This window comes from Sphaerodactylus townsendi, linkage group LG04 (genome assembly GCF_021028975.2).
Source record: "Sphaerodactylus townsendi isolate TG3544 linkage group LG04, MPM_Stown_v2.3, whole genome shotgun sequence".
Lineage (NCBI taxonomy): Eukaryota > Metazoa > Chordata > Lepidosauria > Squamata > Sphaerodactylidae > Sphaerodactylus > Sphaerodactylus townsendi.
The window spans coordinates 6,904,635-6,924,670 of NC_059428.1; the positions used below are offsets into that span (position 1 = coordinate 6,904,635).

Consider the following 20,036-nt stretch of genomic DNA (forward strand, 5'->3'; position numbering starts at 1 on the left):
GTAGGAGTGCGGAAACACATCTGGTCCACTAGATAAGCCTCTGCCACTCAGGTGGAGGAGTGGGGAATCAAACCCGGTTCTCCAGATTAGAATCCACCTGCTCTTAACCACTACACCACAAGAGAACACAGCAGCCTTGGGGTTAAGCAGAGAAGCCAGGATGTTCTCCGGTGTGCCCTCTCCATTTCAGCCCCCACCACCTTGGGCTATAACACAAGGATGATAGTGCCAGCCTACCTCGCAGGGAGGGGAAAGGCTGAGAGAATGCACGGGAAACCACGCTAAGCCCTTAGGAAAAGAACTCTTACAATAGGAAGCGTTATCCCATAAACACAAGCAGAACCCACCAGGGCACCGTTCCCTCCAAGTTGGGGCAATGAATTTCACATAATGTCTTTTGGACTATTACAGCTATGAGCTATCAATGGACTGACCCTCTGAGCGGAGAGGCAATCATAGAATCTTGGAAGTTGGAAGAGACCCCCAAAGGCCATCCAGTCCCACCCCCCACCCTGCAGGAATGCACAATCAAAGCACTCCTGACAGATGGCCATCCAGCCTCTCTTTAAAAACCTCAGAAGGAGGAGACTCCACCACTCTCCGAGGCAGTGAATTCCACTGTCCAACAGCCCTGACGGTCAGGAAGTTCTTCCTAATGTTTAGGTGGAGCCTCTTTTGCTGGGCTACTGCACAGTCTACCCTTCCCCCCCCCCAACAGCCCCCCTCTCAGCCCCCTCGAGCCAGGAAGGCCGGCAGCTCACTGAATCGCAAGAAGATCTTGTGTTTCTCCTTCTCCAAGTTGAGCTGGTCCACCTTCAGGAGAGGTTCGAACTCCTTCCGGTTGATGTAGTTGAGGATTTCCTAGGGAAGAGACGTCTCCTTGAGTGCCCGGGGACCTGCGTTCACATCCGGTGCAGAGCGAGAACTCCACAGAGGTCTTGTTCTGCACGCAATTCCAGCGCTGAAAGCTGACTACTTGACCGGGGCCGTGGCTCAGTGGCAGAACACCCGCTTGGCACACAGAGGGTCCCAGGAAATGGCGCCCGGGACAAAACCTGCTCTCACCCAACAGTCCTTCCCGGTAACTGTAGACAGCCAAGCTGTGTTTAAGATATCCTCTGCACATTCTTAGAGGCACAATTCTCTAAGCTGCAGGGATGGATGCTATTCCCTAGTATACCAAACAGCACAAAACACTTTCCAATAGCCAACTGATATCAAATGCTGATACATATTATTATTATTATTATTATTATTATTATTATTATTATTATTATTATTATTATTATTATTATTATTATTTATTGGGTTTATAGACCGCCCTCCCCTGAAGGGCTCAGGGCGGTGAACAACATGTAGAAAGAGCACAATCAAATTAAAATACCATATAAATATAAGTTAAGATGGCTCTAATAAAAATAAACGCTACCCCATTAAAATGCAGCATTAATTAATTAGTTAACCAAGGATGGCGCCTGTTAACAATTCCCCCAGAAGTGGGAACAATTCCCATGTGAAGTGCACCTGTGTGATACAAACATACAAACTCATCCATCTATGAAATTAATGTGCTACGTCCAAAAACAATATAAGATTCACAAACTCGCGTGGCACAGAGGCGCGGGCTCAAGCAATTTATATTACCTGTTAGTTACTTGTAAAGTATGCCAAATTGTTGGCTATTAGACTTATCAAACTGTTATATCTCCATAACACGTATATATCTCCACTTTAAATCCAATTCATGCAACCATTTATTATTTATTTGAGAGAAGGTTGTCTTGTAATAAATTGTTGCATGAATTGGATTTAAAGTGGAGATATAGATGTGTTATGGAGATATAATAGTTTGATAAATCTAATAGCCAACAATTTGGCATACTTTACAAGTAACTAACAGGTAATATAAATTGCTTGAGCCAGCACCTGTGTGCCACACGAGTTTGTGAATCTTATACAAACTCATCAGCAGACAGACAAGTGTGTCACAACATACATGCATGCTTGGAGTATCACCTATGACAATAAATAACAATAAATATGACAATAAATAACAGTAAATAACAATATGGCACTATTAAAATGCCTCTTTTTTTATTTAAGTACTTTTAAAATTTTACAAATGCCTTTCAATTAAATCATATCTACTTCCTCATCTTATTCCTAGTTCCTTTTTGCATCAACATTACAACATCATCTTATAGAACTTATATAACATATCTTCCTTACTATTCTGCTAAATTTCTTTTTACTTCCTCTATTTTATATTATTTAAGCAGTATCTTATTCTGACTTCCTACTAGCTTCATTCCTAGAATATAAGATTTATACTTTACTTTACTTAAGTCTTCTTTTTTTTCCCTAACTTTGTCATATTTCTGTACATAATCCAACACAAATTTATATTTACATTTATGTTCTTGCATGTATTAACATAAAAAAAATAACCTTTACGTATTTAGTCCTTGCCTTATGTTTTAAATAGCACAACAACTCATAATGTCTTTACATTCTTTTCTAGAAAAGAAAAAAATAAAAATGCCTCTGTTTTTCAATAGGGAAAGTCACTCCAGTACACCAAATTGCTCCTACAGTCCAATAGCCTTGTGAAGGCTGTTTGAATATTGCCTTGTGACTATTGCTTTTTGAAAGCATTGGAATATACTTCATGCAAACAAGACAGGCGGAGTGGACTGTCGTAGCAACTTGACTTTCCCTATTGAAAAACAGAGGCATTTTTAATAGTGCCATATTGTTATTTATTGTCATATTTATTTATTGTCATAGGTGTGTTGTAACACACTTGTCTGCTGACGAGTTTGTATATTTGTATTGCACAGGTGCACTTTACATCACATTATATGTATTAGCCCTTGATATCAATTGGCCACTGGAGAGTGTTTTGTGTTGTTTGGTATACTAGTAGGTTTCACCTCTCCATTTTGTGAGGATGGATGCCACTCCCTCCCAGAAGATCATGGGCTGACCCCCCTTCCTAGAGAAGATTGTCCCTCACCTGAATGTCCATGTCGAGACGGTAATTAAGGTCCCCAAACCAGAAGAGGTGAGTGAAGCGCAGGGAGATGTCGAAGGAGCTCAGCTGCTTGTCGCCCAGAGAAAGGAGACGCAGAATATCCAGGTAATTCTGGTTTCTCCTGAGAGATGCAGGGGAGAGAGGGGGAGGCAGGTGAGCCGGGAGAAGGCAAAGGAAACCAGGAATGTTGATTTTATCACATGAACAAGAGGGCTGTAGCCGTGTGGTACAAGGCAGGTGGGAGCAGGAGGCAGGCTTCCTGGGTTGCACAGGGCTTGATGTGCGGTACAGGTGAACTCCGGCCTCCCTCCACCTCACTGGGATGGCGAGGGAAGGGCTGAAGGGGTGTTTGGGCATGAGATATTAACCAGAGATGGCGTAGTAGAACTTAGTTCCAGCAAAGACTTGCTTGTATCCTGTTTGCTGCGTTCCTGTTCAATAAACCGATTTCTAAATCCAAGAGTTTGGTTATTGTGGGGATGTCGACGGATCCCGACGTACATATTTCTCCTTTCCTCCATTTTATCCTCACAACGACCCTCTGGGGTAGGTTTGGTTGACAAGAGTGTGATTGGCCCAAGGTCATTCAGCAAGTTTCCATGACAGAGTGGGATTTCAAATCTAACTCTTCAGATCTTGGTCTGACATAGGCTCCTTCCGCACATGCAGAATAATGCACTTTCAAACTGCTTTCAGTGCCCTTTGAAGCTGTGCGGAATGGCAAAATCTACTTGCAAACAGTCGTGAAAGTGGTTTGAAAATGCATTATTTTGCGTGTGCGGAATGAGCCATAGTATCATTCCTGCTAGTATCATTCCTGCTAAATTGAGGGTGGGGGTGGGGCAAGGAAATATGGACTGCCCACCAACCTGAATCTATGGAAAGATAACACAGTCCTCACTGACCACAGTTTCAGAGAGCCGCCGTGTTGGTCTGCAGCGATAGAGCTAGAGATTGCCGTTCAATAGCAAATTAGAGACCAACAAAGATTTTCTGGGTATAAACTTTACACCCCAAAATTATATTGGTTTCTGAGCTACCCCTGTGCAAACACTGACCCATGGGGGGATGTCACATCACGACCTACCCCAGAGGGTTGTTGTGAGGATAAAATGGAGGAAAGGGTAAATATGTAAGGATCAAGATCCGTCGACCTCCCTGCAATAATCAGACTCTGGAATTCAGAAATCAGTTTATTGAACAGGAACACGCTTAACATGATTAGCTGCTTCACCCCTTTGTATCCTCAGGGTGCTCAGGAGCAGCATATGTTGTTTCCAGAAGGCCATTGCTTTCACCTCCTGAAGGTGAGGTCCCAAAGGCACCTGGTGGGCCACTGCAAGTAGCAGAGTGCTGGACTAGATGGACTCTGTTCTGATCCAGCTGGCTTGTTCTTATGTTCTTATGACATTTGCTAGGCAGACTGTAATTAGAAGAAGGAGAACATAAGAACATAAGATCATAAGAACAAGTCAGCTGGATCAGACCAGAGTCCATCTAGTCCAGCTCTCTGCTACTCACAGTGGCCCACCAGGTGCCTTTGGGAGCTCACCTGCAGGATGTGAAAGCAATGGCCTTAAGAACATGAGAACATAAGAAAGAGCCTGCTGGATCAGACCAGAGTCCATCTAGTTCAGCTCTCTGCTACTCGCAGTGGCCCACCAGGTGCCTTTGAGAGCTCACGTGCAGGATGTGAACGCAATGGCCTTCTGCGGCTGTTGCTCCCGATCACCTGGTCTATTAAGGCATTTGCAATCTCAGATCAAGGAGGATCAAGATTGGTAGCCATAGATCGACTTCTCCTCCATAAATCTGTCCAAGCCCCTTTTAAAGCTATCCAGAAGGAGGAGGAGTTTGGATTTATATCCCCCCTTTCTCTCCTATAAGGAGACTCAAAGGGGCTTACAATCTCCTTTCCCACCCACCCTCACAACAAACACCCTGTGAGGTGGGGCAGGGGGGCGGGGCGCTGAGAGAGAACTGTGAGTCGCCCAAAGTCACCCAACTGGCATGTGTTGGAGTGCACAAGCTAATCTAGTTCCCCAGATAAGCCTCCACAGCTCAAGCGGCAGAGCGGGGAATCAAACCCAGTTCCCCAGATTAGAATGCACCTGCTCTGAACCGCTACGCCACAGCTGCTCTGTAAACATCCTATAAACATTACAGGGTGTTTATAGCGTATGTTGACTAGGCAGATGATATTGCCTTCCCTAATCCCCTACTCGTTACCCCCGGCCAGCTGACTCCCTTATTTTACTGACCTCAGAAGGACGGAGAGTGGAGCCAACCCTGAGCTTGGGCTACTTGAAACTGACCTGCACTGGGATCTAGCTCAACTGACCACTCCTTACAATTCTCATTGCTGTTCACTCAGGGCAGCCAGACGGTGCATCCACACCCGGCCGCCAGGAAGACCCCTGCCCAAGGGGGGGGCAACTCCGCCAGATCCGTAACCCGTCTCACAAGCCTTGTTGCTTCGCCCCTCCCCTTCCGCCCTGCCAACTTACCTGGCAGTTTTCTCGTTGCCGGAGGTGAGGTGGCAGTTGACGAAGCCGAAGGAGGTGCCGTTGAACATGAAGGAGACCCCCACGGCCCCCTTGTTGCCTGAGGAGGAAAACGGAAGAGGGGGTCAGGAGGACAAGAGGCCGCTCCTCAGAGAGGGGGGGCATCCATTGAAAATGCTGGGAGGGGGAAGAATTAGGACTAATAAAAGGAAACACTTCTTCACGCCACATGGGATTGGTGTTTGGAATATGCTGCCCCAGGAGGTGGTGATGGCCACTCACCTGGATAGCTTTAAAAGGGGCTTGGACAGATTGATGGAGGAGAAGTCGACCTATGGCTACCCATCTTGATCCTCCTTGATCTGAGATTGGCCTTAGCAGACCAGGTGCTCGGGAGCAGCAGCAGCAGCAGAAGGCCCTTGCTTTCACCTCCTGCAGGTGAGCTCCCAAAGGCACTTGGTGGGCCACTGCGAGTAGCAGAGTGCTGGACTAGATGGACTCTTGTCTGATCCAGCTGGCTTGTTCTTATGTTCTTATGAGAGCACGGACTTCACTCTTAAACCGAGGACGACGTGCCTCAGCAGCAGTATTTGATGCAAGATTGTGGCGCTGGGGGTGGAAAGTCCCAATCAAGTCACAACCTGCCGGGTTGCCCAGAACCACCACCGCCCTCCTCCGCCGGCTGAGTGGGGCACAGGGCTCTGGAGGGACATTTGGACAGGTGTTGCCCCAGGCGCCATTTTCCCTGGGTACACCTCTGTATCCAGGTCAGGGCAAAAGACATACAGAGGTGGTTTGCCACAGCCTGCCTCTGCATCGTGCCCCTGGAGAGCCGGCGTGATGTGGTGGTCAAAGAGTGACAGACTCTAATCTGGAGAACCGGGTTTGATTCCCTGCTCCTCCACCTGAGTGGCAGAGGCTTATCTGGTGAGCCAGATGTGTTTCTGCACTCCTACATTCCTCTCCAGAGAGAATCCAGCCCTTCCGTCTACACCTGACTGCGGAAGAATTTCCAATTTTGTCTCCACGTTTTAACCCACTCGATCTCTGGAACGTAACTGCCCAGATCCTGCCGCGATTCCTCCAGGAAGCATTTGTGCTGGCCCACCCTCTACTCCCTTCTCAGAGCCTGAAAATCGACAAAAAAATCCCATTCTCTCTTTACCCAAAGTGTTGGCAATCCCAGTTTTCACACACGAGGTGCTGACGTGGCTAATCCGGTTCTCGTGCTCCGGTTTCACCAGGACGGCGATCTTAATGTTCCACAGGGACTGCATGGCTATCTGGAAAGGAAACCGGGGAGAAGGCACAGGTAAGCAATTGTATAGTTTTTTTAAAAGTTACAGTTAACTTATTTATGTTCAAACGTTCACCGTTTTACAGAGAAAATGGAATGAATTGCCACTGTGAGACTCAGGAGAGCACGTGATGTAAAAGTAATGACGGACAATGCATAATGTTTGTTTATGTACTAGATTTTATTTTTTATTTATCTTGTAGAAACCACTGACCACTAAAGATAAGATCAGGTCTTACCGGTGGCCAACCAGCCTAGGGGTACCTTTTGGTTGCATAAGGAATTTGAGTTCTCTTTGAAACAACCAGCGGAGTTGTACATTGTACAAAGACCATGAATACCGTCAAAGGCTTTCATGGCTAGAATTACTAAGGTGTTGTGGGTTTTCCAGGTTGTATGGCTGTGTTACAGTAGCATTCTCTCCTGGATTTCACCTGCATCTGTGGCTGGCATCTTCAGAGGATCTGATGGTAGTCAAGCAAATACCAGCCACAGATGCAGGCAAAACGTCAGGAGAAAATGCTACTAGAACACGGCCATGCAACCCGGAAAACCCACAACACTATGAATACTCTTTGAAATTGATTGTGAGAGATATTTGGGCACTATGGAAGACCAGATGGACTTCATGTTACTTTACACATTGCGAATTGATTCATAGACAAAGTGATGCACATAGGGGCAAAAAATCCAAACTTCACATACACGCTACAGGGGTCAGTGCTATCAGTCACAGACCAGGAAAGGGATTTGAGCATCTTAGTTGATAGTTCCATGGGAATGTCAACTCAATGCATGGCAGCTGTGAAAAAGGCAAACTCTATGCTGGGGATAATTAGGAAAGGAATTGAGAATTAAACTGCAAGGATTGTCATGCCCTTATATAAAGCCGTGGTGCGACCGCACTTGGAGTACTGTGTCCAGTTCTGGTCGCCACATCTCAAAAAGGATATTGAAGAGATAGAAAAAGTGCAGAGGAGGGCAACGAGGACGATTGAGGGACTGGAGCACCTTCCTTGTGAGGAGAGGCTGCAGCGTTTGGGACTCTCTAGTTTGGAGAGGAGACGTCTGATTGGGGATATGATTGAAGTCTATAAAATTATGCATGGGGTAGAAAATGTTGACAGAGAGAAATTTTTCTCTCTTTCTCACAATACTAGAACCAGGGGGCATCCATTGAAAATGCTGGGGGGAAGAATTAGGACTAGTAAAAGGAAACACTTCTTCACGCAACGTGTGATTGGTGTTTGGAATATGCTGCCACAGGAGGTGGTGATGGCCACTAACCTGGATAGCTTTAAAAGGGGCTTGGACAGATTTATGGAGGAGAAGTCGATCTATGGCTACCAATCTTGATCCTCCTTGATCTGAGATTGAAAATGCCTTCGCAGACCAGGTGCTCAGGAGCAGAAGCAGCAGAAGGTCATTGCTTTCACCTCCTGCAGGTGAGCTCCCAAAGGCACCTGGTGGGCCACTGCGAGTAGCAGAGAGCTGGACTAGATGGACTCTGGTCTGATCCAGCTGGCTTGTTCTTATGTTCTTATGACAATGCTTATGAGACTTTAGCTCTTGTTTAAGAAGCAATTGTTCAAATCAAACAATATAGGAATCTGAAAATAGACTGCTTTGTTTTGCTGCTGGCTGTTTTAAGAGTGCATTTATTGTTTGCTACAGTTTCCCACCAAGACAGCGAACGGGACCTCTTTGAATTGGCCACGTCTCCAGCCAGCCCCGCCCCCCTTCGTCTCGGAAGCACTCACCGGCCGGTACTCAATCTCCGTGAAGTCCTTCAGGATCCCCCGCAAGAAGTCCACCCACTCTTTGTCCCCCATGGAGTTCTCCTGGGAGCCGAACACGTAGATGTCGTGGGGAATGCTGACGGTCATCTCGTCCAGCGTCTTGCCGAGGCCTTTTGAGGCAAACCACGAAGTGATGTTTTTGGGCGGGGGCACACTGCCTGTGCGGGAGAGGGAGTCAACGGGAGCCATTAATGTTACAGCACCAAAAAGTGTCCAGCCCCCTCACCCCACCCCATGGCTTTATGCTCATGTGGGAAGTCAGCTGTCACCATGAGACCCAGAGAGATGCAGTGATTTAGAGTCGTGGACTCTCATCTGGAGAACCGGGTTCGATTCCCCACTCCTCCGCATGAAGAAGAAGAAGAGTTTGGATTTATATCCCCCCTTTCTCTCCTGCAGGAGACTCAAAGGGGCTGACAATCTCCTTGCCCTTCCCCCCTCACAACAAACACCCTGTGCTGTACACCGCCCAGAGCCCTTCCCACCCCCCCCCCCCCCCCCCCCCCCCCCCCCCAACCCCCCCCCCCCCCCACCCCCCCCCCCCCCCCCCCACCCCCCCCCCTGCCCCCCCCCCCCCCCAAGAGGAGGAGGAGGAAGAAGAAGAAGAAGAAGAAGAAGAAGAAGAAGAAGAAGAAGAAGAAGAAGAAGAAGAAGAGGAGGAGGAGGAGGAGGAGGAGCAGTTTGGATTTATATCTCCCCTTTCTCTCCTGCAGGAGACTCAAAGGGGCTGACAATCTCCTTGCCCTTCCCCCCTCACAACAAACACCCTGTGAGGTAGGTGGGGCTGAGAGAGCTCTGAGAAGCTGTGACTAGCCCAAGGTCACCCAGCTGGCGTGTGTGGGAGTGCCCAGGCTAATCTGAATCCCCCAGATAAGCCTCCACAGCTCAGGCGGCAGAGCTGGGAATCAAACCCGGTTCCTCCAGATTAGATACACGAGCTCTTAACCTCCTACGCCACTGCTGCTCCTAACCAGCAGACGCTTGTCTGGTGAACTGGATTTATTCCCCTGTCCTACACATGAATCCTGCTGGGTGGCCTTGGGCCAATCACAGTCCTCTCAGAACTCTCTCAGCCCCACCTGCCTCACCAGGGGTCTGTGGTGGGGAGAGAAACCTCCTATCTAAGGGCTGCGTGGGAACTGGATCAATTCTACAGTGGCTGCAAGACTGAAATGTTCCTCTGGGCCTACAGTTCGAGACAGCGGCGGCTCCATTCTCGTGGGGGCCCCTCCTACTGCCCCCCTTCTTTTCCTCCTGTTCACTTCCTCCCTGATAGTTCTCCCCATTAGTCATATTAGTCTTGTGGGATACTGTCTTTTTATATTTAGCAAGATTAAAAAATATGTATATATCATATAAAGTATTCATTTTAATAGTATATTTTAACTGTTGTTAGCTGCCCTGCCCTGGATCCCAGTCAGAAAAGGGCGGGGTAAAAATTTAAGAAGAAGAACAGTATGGATTTATATCCCCCCTTTCTCAAAGGGGCTGACAATCTCCTCCCCCCGCCCCCCGCCCAACAACAAACACTCTGTGAGGTGGGTGGGGCTGAGAGAGCTCCCAGGAACTGTGACTAGCCCAAGGTCACCCAGCTGGCGTGTGTTGGGAGTGCGCAAGCTAATCAGGTTCACTAGACAAGCCTCCAAAGCTCAAGTGGCAGAGCGGGGAATCAAACTCAGTGTTCCAGATTACAGCGCACCTTCTCTTAACTACTACACCATGCTGGATCGCATTTAAGAGATGGATGGGGCAGGGAGGCTAGATTAAATAGCACAGGATATGGTAGATACATGGACGGGACAGTATAGTATCGTATGGCGTGGAATAAAATAGATTAGGAAAGGATGGACAGATGCAAGAGGTAGACAGATAACTTTGTGGTAGAGTCCTGCGTTGCACGCAGGAGGCGTGGGGCCAACCCCTTGGCATCTCCATCAAAATAAGACCTGGGAGAAGGAGGAGGAGGAGGAGGAAGAAGAAGGAGAAGGAGAAGAGAAGAAGAAGAGTTTGGATTTATACCCCCCTTTCTCTCCTGCAGGAGACTCAAAGGGGCTGACAATTTCCTATCCCTTCCCCCCTCACAACAAACACCCTGTGAGGTAGGTGGGGCTGAGAGAGCGCCAAGAAGCTGTGACTAGCCCAAGGTCACCCAGCTGGCGTGTGTGGGAGTGCACAGGCTAATCTGAATCCCCCAGATAAGCCTCCACAGCTCAGGCGGCAGAGTGGGGAATCAAACCCAGTTCCTCCAGATCAGAATGCACCTGCTCTTAACCACTACGCCACTGCTGCTCTCCACTGCTCTCCACTCCACTCACCTGCTCTTACCCACTACGCCACTAGAGCCAACAGACCTCCCTCTGCCAGGGTGCAGGATCCAAGTAAGAGGAGGCGCCCCTGTGCCAGGCAGACCAAGCAGGTGTCTGACAGCTGAACACAAACTCCTGGGTCAAACTCCTCTCCCTCTCCCCAGAGGGCAACCTTGAAAATCTGCCCCCCACCCCCCACCCCCCCCCATGTGGCAATGCTCACCCATGTTCCATGTACCGATGAAGACTGAAATCATGTCCGGCTCGTCTTGGTTGGAATGTCTGTTCTTCATGAGCTGCAGGAGCTGACAGAAAGCCTCGCGCTTCTGGACAGAGAGGAAGAAGAGGTCAGTCGGGCACAAGATCGGGGCCCTGAGGGTTTTTAAGTCGCCATCTTGGTTGTTTTAGAAGAAGAAGAAGAGTTTGTATTTATATCCCGCCTTTCTCTCCTGCAGGAGACTCAAAAAGGCTGACAATCTCCTTGCCCTTCCCCCCTCACAACAAACACCCTGTGAGGTGGGTGGGGCTGAGAGAGCTCCGAGAAGCTGTGACTAGCCCAAGGTCACCCAGCTGGCGTGTGTGGGAGTGCACAGGCTAATCTGAATTCCCCAGAGAAGCCTCCACAGCTCAGGCGGCAGAGCGGGGAATCAAACCCGGTTCCTCCAGATTAGATACACGAGCTCTTAACCTCCTACGCCACGGCTGCTCCTGCTGCTTTTAAGCTGTTATATACTGCATTAACTGTTTTATAATGTTTTAAGATATTTATTGCTGTTTTAATGTAGTAGAGTTTTCTGTTGTCGTATTGCTGCCCTGAGCCCCTCAGGGACGAGCGGGGTAAAATATATATATATATTTCTCAAAGCTCCCCAGTTCTTGAGTATTCTGTCTTAAACACGACAGACAAAAGGCATGGAAACTCAATGCACGGCAGCTGTGAAAAAGGCAAACTCTATGCTGGGGATCATTAGGAAAGGAGTTGATCATAAAACTGCAAGGATTGTCAGGCCCTTATATAAAGCCGTGGTGCGACCGCACTTGGAGTACTATGTTCAGTTCTGGTCGCCACATCTCAAAAAGGATATTGAGGAGATAGAAAAAGTGCAGAGTAGGCCAGCGAGGATGATTGGGGGACTGGAGCACCTTCCCTATGAGGAGAGGCTGCAGCGTTTGGGACTCTTTCGTTTGGAGAGGAGGCGTCTGAGGGGGGATATGATTGAAGTCTATAAAATTATGCATGGGGTAGAAAATGTCGACAGAGAGAAATTTTTCTCTCTTTCTCGCAATGCTAGAACCAGGGGGCATCCATTGAAAATGCTGGGGGGAAGAATTAGGACTAATCAAAGGAAACACTTCTTCACGCAACGTGTGACTGGTGTTTGGAATATGCTGCCACAGGAGGTGGTGATGGCCACTAACCTGGATAGCTTTAAAAGGGGCTTGGACAGATTTATGCAGGAGAAGTCGATCTATGGCTACCAATCTTGATCCTCCTTGATCTGAGGTTGCAAATGCCTTAGCAGACCAGGTGCTCGGGAGCAGCAGCAGCAGAAGGCCATTGCTTTCACATCCTGCATGCGAGCTCCCAAAGGCACCTGGTGGGCCACTGCAAGTAGCAGAGTGCTGGACTAGATGGACTCTGGTCTGATCCAGCAGGCTCGTTCTTATGTTCTTATGTTCTAAACACACCCCAGACAACGAGGAATTCCCAGGGACCAGGTCTGGGCTTCTAGAACACCGTCCCATATTCCCACAACTACTGCATCCCCTCCTGCTCTTCACCCTCCTGCTCCCCTCTGGGTTTCCCTCAGGTTCTTCCTGTCCAAGATTCTTCTTGGCAGATGGCTGGATACCCAAAAAGGAACAGCACAGATCCTAGGTTCTTGTGAACCGATGCGCTTGAAATATTTTTTGAGGTGTTGATGTTGTGCTGAATGTGCTAATCCAGAGGTCTGCAACCTGCAGCTCTCCAGATGTCCATGGACTACAAATCCCATCAGCCCCTGCCAGCATGCACCCGACAGTGTCAGCACGCTGGCAGAACCAGCAAGGAATCTGACAACTCCGAACTCACCCTGGCGCTGACAAAGATGAAATCCTTCCGCTGGGTCTTATCCTTCTCCTTCTCGAAGACGATGCCCAGTTTATTCTGTACCCGCTGAGACTTTATCAGCTGACGGACTGGAGGGAGGACGGGAGGGGACAGATGTGGACAGAGAGAACACACACAAACCAACACACACACACACACCCAGCACAATACCAGAACTCAGGAGCACCCAATGAAGAAGAAGGAGAAGAAGGAGAAGGAGAAGGAGAAGAAGAAGAGGAAGAAGAAGAAGAAGAAGAGGAAGAGGAAGGAGAAGGAGAAGGAGGAGAAGAAGGAGAAGAAGAAGAAGAAGAGGAGGAGGAGGAGGAGGAGGAGGAGGAGGAGGAGGAGGAGGAGGAGGAGGAGGAGGAAAAGGAGGAGGAGTAGTAGTTTGGATTTATATCCCCCCTTTCTCTCCTCACAGTTTGAATCCCACCACCATGGGAACCTGTTACTAAAATTTTTGGATCCCACCACTGCCCGGGCACCACTTCCCCCCTGTACATCTCTGAGGCCCAGGGGGGCAGGAGGAACGTCCGCTCACTCTTATCGTGGGTGAAGGTGTTCCAGTCTTCCTGAGAGTCCTTTTGCTTCTTGAGGACCACCAACTTCCCGCCCTCCACGTCCACGCTCAGGGTGTATTTCTGGGACTTCCCAATCTTGGTGAGGTCGCCCAGCGTCAAGTCCAGCTTTACCTGAGAGCAAAAAAGGATTGGGGCGGGGGGGCGGGGGAGAACAGCCATTAGATCCTCCCCACAAAGCTCACTTATGCTGAACGAGGTCATCAGGAGAAGAAGGGTTTGGATTTATCCCCTGCTTTTCTCAACCATAAGGAGTCTCAAAGTGTTTGGTTCTGGTACAACAGTCGATAATTCAGCCTCTAGAGCAGGGGTCTGCAACGTGCAGCTCTCCAGATGTTCACGAACATCTCCAGATGTTCATTGGCCATGCTGGCAGGGGCTGATGGGAATTGCAGTCCACACCCCCCCCCCCCCCCACCCCCCCCCCCCCCCACCCCCCCCCCCCCCCACCCCCCCCCCCCCCCACCCCCCCCCCCCCCCACCCCCCCCCCCCCCCACCCCCCCCCCCCCCCACCCCCCCCCCCCCCCACCCCCCCCCCCCCCCACCCCCCCCCCCCCCCACCCCCCCCCCCCCCCACCCCCCCCCCCCCCCACCCCCCCCCCCCCCCACCCCCCCCCCCCCCCACCCCCCCCCCCCCCCACCCCCCCCCCCCCCCACCCCCCCCCCCCCCCACCCCCCCCCCCCCCCACCCCCCCCCCCCCCCACCCCCCCCCCCCCCCACCCCCCCCCCCCCCCACCCCCCCCCCCCCCCACCCCCCCCCCCCCCCACCCCCCCCCCCCCCCACCCCCCCCCCCCCCCACCCCCCCCCCCCCCCACCCCCCCCCCCCCCCACCCCCCCCCCCCCCCACCCCCCCCCCCCCCCACCCCCCCCCCCCCCCACCCCCCCCCCCCCCCACCCCCCCCCCCCCCCACCCCCCCCCCCCCCCACCCCCCCCCCCCCCCACCCCCCCCCCCCCCCACCCCCCCCCCCCCCCACCCCCCCCCCCCCCCACCCCCCCCCCCCCCCACCCCCCCCCCCCCCCACCCCCCCCCCCCCCCACCCCCCCCCCCCCCCACCCCCCCCCCCCCCCACCCCCCCCCCCCCCCACCCCCCCCCCCCCCCACCCCCCCCCCCCCCCACCCCCCCCCCCCCCCACCCCCCCCCCCCCCCACCCCCCCCCCCCCCCACCCCCCCCCCCCCCCACCCCCCCCCCCCCCCACCCCCCCCCCCCCCCACCCCCCCCCCCCCCCACCCCCCCCCCCCCCCACCCCCCCCCCCCCCCACCCCCCCCCCCCCCCACCCCCCCCCCCCCCCACCCCCCCCCCCCCCCACCCCCCCCCCCCCCCACCCCCCCCCCCCCCCACCCCCCCCCCCCCCCACCCCCCCCCCCCCCCACCCCCCCCCCCCCCCACCCCCCCCCCCCCCCACCCCCCCCCCCCCCCACCCCCCCCCCCCCCCACCCCCCCCCCCCCCCACCCCCCCCCCCCCCCACCCCCCCCCCCCCCCACCCCCCCCCCCCCCCACCCCCCCCCCCCCCCACCCCCCCCCCCCCCCACCCCCCCCCCCCCCCACCCCCCCCCCCCCCCACCCCCCCCCCCCCCCACCCCCCCCCCCCCCCACCCCCCCCCCCCCCCACCCCCCCCCCCCCCCACCCCCCCCCCCCCCCACCCCCCCCCCCCCCCACCCCCCCCCCCCCCCACCCCCCCCCCCCCCCACCCCCCCCCCCCCCCACCCCCCCCCCCCCCCACCCCCCCCCCCCCCCACCCCCCCCCCCCCCCACCCCCCCCCCCCCCCACCCCCCCCCCCCCCCACCCCCCCCCCCCCCCACCCCCCCCCCCCCCCACCCCCCCCCCCCCCCACCCCCCCCCCCCCCCACCCCCCCCCCCCCCCACCCCCCCCCCCCCCCACCCCCCCCCCCCCCCACCCCCCCCCCCCCCCACCCCCCCCCCCCCCCACCCCCCCCCCCCCCCACCCCCCCCCCCCCCCACCCCCCCCCCCCCCCACCCCCCCCCCCCCCCACCCCCCCCCCCCCCCACCCCCCCCCCCCCCCACCCCCCCCCCCCCCCACCCCCCCCCCCCCCCACCCCCCCCCCCCCCCACCCCCCCCCCCCCCCACCCCCCCCCCCCCCCACCCCCCCCCCCCCCCACCCCCCCCCCCCCCCACCCCCCCCCCCCCCCACCCCCCCCCCCCCCCACCCCCCCCCCCCCCCACCCCCCCCCCCCCCCACCCCCCCCCCCCCCCACCCCCCCCCCCCCCCACCCCCCCCCCCCCCCACCCCCCCCCCCCCCCACCCCCCCCCCCCCCCACCCCCCCCCCCCCCCACCCCCCCCCCCCCCCACCCCCCCCCCCCCCCACCCCCCCCCCCCCCCACCCCCCCCCCCCCCCACCCCCCCCCCCCCCCACCCCCCCCCCCCCCCACCCCCCCCCCCCCCCACCCCCCCCCCCCCCCACCCCCCCCCCCCCCCACCCCCCCCCCCCCCCACCCCCCCCCCCCCCCACCCCCCCCCCCCCCCACCCCCCCCCCCCCCCACCCCCCCCCCCCCCCACCCCCCCCCCCCCCCACCCCCCCCCCCCCCCACCCCCCCCCCCCCCCACCCCCCCCCCCCCCCACCCCCCCCCCCCCCCACCCCCCCCCCCCCCCACCCCCCCCCCCCCCCACCCCCCCCCCCCCCCACCCCCCCCCCCCCCCACCCCCCCCCCCCCCCACCCCCCCCCCCCCCCACCCCCCCCCCCCCCCACCCCCCCCCCCCCCCACCCCCCCCCCCCCCCACCCCCCCCCCCCCCCACCCCCCCCCCCCCCCACCCCCCCCCCCCCCCACCCCCCCCCCCCCCCACCCCCCCCCCCCCCCACCCCCCCCCCCCCCCACCCCCCCCCCCCCCCACCCCCCCCCCCCCCCACCCCCCCCCCCCCCCACCCCCCCCCCCCCCCACCCCCCCCCCCCCCCACCCCCCCCCCCCCCCACCCCCCCCCCCCCCCACCCCCCCCCCCCCCCACCCCCCCCCCCCCCCACCCCCCCCCCCCCCCACCCCCCCCCCCCCCCACCCCCCCCCCCCCCCACCCCCCCCCCCCCCCACCCCCCCCCCCCCCCACCCCCCCCCCCCCCCACCCCCCCCCCCCCCCACCCCCCCCCCCCCCCACCCCCCCCCCCCCCCACCCCCCCCCCCCCCCACCCCCCCCCCCCCCCACCCCCCCCCCCCCCCACCCCCCCCCCCCCCCACCCCCCCCCCCCCCCACCCCCCCCCCCCCCCACCCCCCCCCCCCCCCACCCCCCCCCCCCCCCACCCCCCCCCCCCCCCACCCCCCCCCCCCCCCACCCCCCCCCCCCCCCACCCCCCCCCCCCCCCACCCCCCCCCCCCCCCACCCCCCCCCCCCCCCACCCCCCCCCCCCCCCACCCCCCCCCCCCCCCACCCCCCCCCCCCCCCACCCCCCCCCCCCCCCACCCCCCCCCCCCCCCACCCCCCCCCCCCCCCACCCCCCCCCCCCCCCACCCCCCCCCCCCCCCACCCCCCCCCCCCCCCACCCCCCCCCCCCCCCACCCCCCCCCCCCCCCACCCCCCCCCCCCCCCACCCCCCCCCCCCCCCACCCCCCCCCCCCCCCACCCCCCCCCCCCCCCACCCCCCCCCCCCCCCACCCCCCCCCCCCCCCACCCCCCCCCCCCCCCACCCCCCCCCCCCCCCACCCCCCCCCCCCCCCACCCCCCCCCCCCCCCACCCCCCCCCCCCCCCACCCCCCCCCCCCCCCACCCCCCCCCCCCCCCACCCCCCCCCCCCCCCACCCCCCCCCCCCCCCACCCCCCCCCCCCCCCACCCCCCCCCCCCCCCACCCCCCCCCCCCCCCACCCCCCCCCCCCCCCACCCCCCCCCCCCCCCACCCCCCCCCCCCCCCACCCCCCCCCCCCCCCACCCCCCCCCCCCCCCACCCCCCCCCCCCCCCACCCCCCCCCCCCCCCACCCCCCCCCCCCCCCACCCCCCCCCCCCCCCACCCCCCCCCCCCCCCACCCCCCCCCCCCCCCACCCCCCCCCCCCCCCACCCCCCCCCCCCCCCACCCCCCCCCCCCCCCACCCCCCCCCCCCCCCACCCCCCCCCCCCCCCACCCCCCCCCCCCCCCACCCCCCCCCCCCCCCACCCCCCCCCCCCCCCACCCCCCCCCCCCCCCACCCCCCCCCCCCCCCACCCCCCCCCCCCCCCACCCCCCCCCCCCCCCACCCCCCCCCCCCCCCACCCCCCCCCCCCCCCACCCCCCCCCCCCCCCACCCCCCCCCCCCCCCACCCCCCCCCCCCCCCACCCCCCCCCCCCCCCACCCCCCCCCCCCCCCACCCCCCCCCCCCCCCACCCCCCCCCCCCCCCACCCCCCCCCCCCCCCACCCCCCCCCCCCCCCACCCCCCCCCCCCCCCACCCCCCCCCCCCCCCACCCCCCCCCCCCCCCACCCCCCCCCCCCCCCACCCCCCCCCCCCCCCACCCCCCCCCCCCCCCACCCCCCCCCCCCCCCACCCCCCCCCCCCCCCACCCCCCCCCCCCCCCACCCCCCCCCCCCCCCACCCCCCCCCCCCCCCACCCCCCCCCCCCCCCACCCCCCCCCCCCCCCACCCCCCCCCCCCCCCACCCCCCCCCCCCCCCACCCCCCCCCCCCCCCACCCCCCCCCCCCCCCACCCCCCCCCCCCCCCACCCCCCCCCCCCCCCACCCCCCCCCCCCCCCACCCCCCCCCCCCCCCACCCCCCCCCCCCCCCACCCCCCCCCCCCCCCACCCCCCCCCCCCCCCACCCCCCCCCCCCCCCACCCCCCCCCCCCCCCACCCCCCCCCCCCCCCACCCCCCCCCCCCCCCACCCCCCCCCCCCCCCACCCCCCCCCCCCCCCACCCCCCCCCCCCCCCACCCCCCCCCCCCCCCACCCCCCCCCCCCCCCACCCCCCCCCCCCCCCACCCCCCCCCCCCCCCACCCCCCCCCCCCCCCACCCCCCCCCCCCCCCACCCCCCCCCCCCCCCACCCCCCCCCCCCCCCACCCCCCCCCCCCCCCACCCCCCCCCCCCCCCACCCCCCCCCCCCCCCACCCCCCCCCCCCCCCACCCCCCCCCCCCCCCACCCCCCCCCCCCCCCACCCCCCCCCCCCCCCACCCCCCCCCCCCCCCACCCCCCCCCCCCCCCACCCCCCCCCCCCCCCACCCCCCCCCCCCCCCACCCCCCCCCCCCCCCACCCCCCCCCCCCCCCACCCCCCCCCCCCCCCACCCCCCCCCCCCCCCACCCCCCCCCCCCCCCACCCCCCCCCCCCCCCACCCCCCCCCCCCCCCACCCCCCCCCCCCCCCACCCCCCCCCCCCCCCACCCCCCCCCCCCCCCACCCCCCCCCCCCCCCACCCCCCCCCCCCCCCACCCCCCCCCCCCCCCACCCCCCCCCCCCCCCACCCCCCCCCCCCCCCACCCCCCCCCCCCCCCACCCCCCCCCCCCCCCACCCCCCCCCCCCCCCACCCCCCCCCCCCCCCACCCCCCCCCCCCCCCACCCCCCCCCCCCCCCACCCCCCCCCCCCCCCACCCCCCCCCCCCCCCACCCCCCCCCCCCCCCACCCCCCCCCCCCCCCACCCCCCCCCCCCCCCACCCCCCCCCCCCCCCACCCCCCCCCCCCCCCACCCCCCCCCCCCCCCACCCCCCCCCCCCCCCACCCCCCCCCCCCCCCACCCCCCCCCCCCCCCACCCCCCCCCCCCCCCACCCCCCCCCCCCCCCACCCCCCCCCCCCCCCACCCCCCCCCCCCCCCACCCCCCCCCCCCCCCACCCCCCCCCCCCCCCACCCCCCCCCCCCCCCACCCCCCCCCCCCCCCACCCCCCCCCCCCCCCACCCCCCCCCCCCCCCACCCCCCCCCCCCCCCACCCCCCCCCCCCCCCACCCCCCCCCCCCCCCACCCCCCCCCCCCCCCACCCCCCCCCCCCCCCACCCCCCCCCCCCCCCACCCCCCCCCCCCCCCACCCCCCCCCCCCCCCACCCCCCCCCCCCCCCACCCCCCCCCCCCCCCACCCCCCCCCCCCCCCACCCCCCCCCCCCCCCACCCCCCCCCCCCCCCACCCCCCCCCCCCCCCACCCCCCCCCCCCCCCACCCCCCCCCCCCCCCACCCCCCCCCCCCCCCACCCCCCCCCCCCCCCACCCCCCCCCCCCCCCACCCCCCCCCCCCCCCACCCCCCCCCCCCCCCACCCCCCCCCCCCCCCACCCCCCCCCCCCCCCACCCCCCCCCCCCCCCACCCCCCCCCCCCCCCACCCCCCCCCCCCCCCACCCCCCCCCCCCCCCACCCCCCCCCCCCCCCACCCCCCCCCCCCCCCACCCCCCCCCCCCCCCACCCCCCCCCCCCCCCACCCCCCCCCCCCCCCACCCCCCCCCCCCCCCACCCCCCCCCCCCCCCACCCCCCCCCCCCCCCACCCCCCCCCCCCCCCACCCCCCCCC

General features: G+C 62.2%; 1 protein-coding gene across 1 annotated transcript in view; it reads right to left on the reverse strand.

Annotated features, from left to right (window-relative positions):
- The window catches only part of INPPL1 (inositol polyphosphate phosphatase like 1), an 87,777-nt gene that overhangs the window by 23,539 nt on the left and 44,202 nt on the right, over positions 1-20,036 (reverse strand). Inside the window, exons 8-15 of the mRNA XM_048493096.1 lie at positions 13,574-13,800; positions 13,015-13,121; positions 11,164-11,266; positions 8,596-8,792; positions 6,704-6,821; positions 5,542-5,638; positions 3,017-3,155; positions 762-861 (exon numbers count right to left, since the gene is read on the reverse strand). Of these exons, the coding sequence (XP_048349053.1) occupies positions 762-861; positions 3,017-3,155; positions 5,542-5,638; positions 6,704-6,821; positions 8,596-8,792; positions 11,164-11,266; positions 13,015-13,121; positions 13,574-13,800 (1,088 nt within the window). The remainder of the gene's footprint in view (positions 1-761; positions 862-3,016; positions 3,156-5,541; positions 5,639-6,703; positions 6,822-8,595; positions 8,793-11,163; positions 11,267-13,014; positions 13,122-13,573; positions 13,801-20,036) is intronic.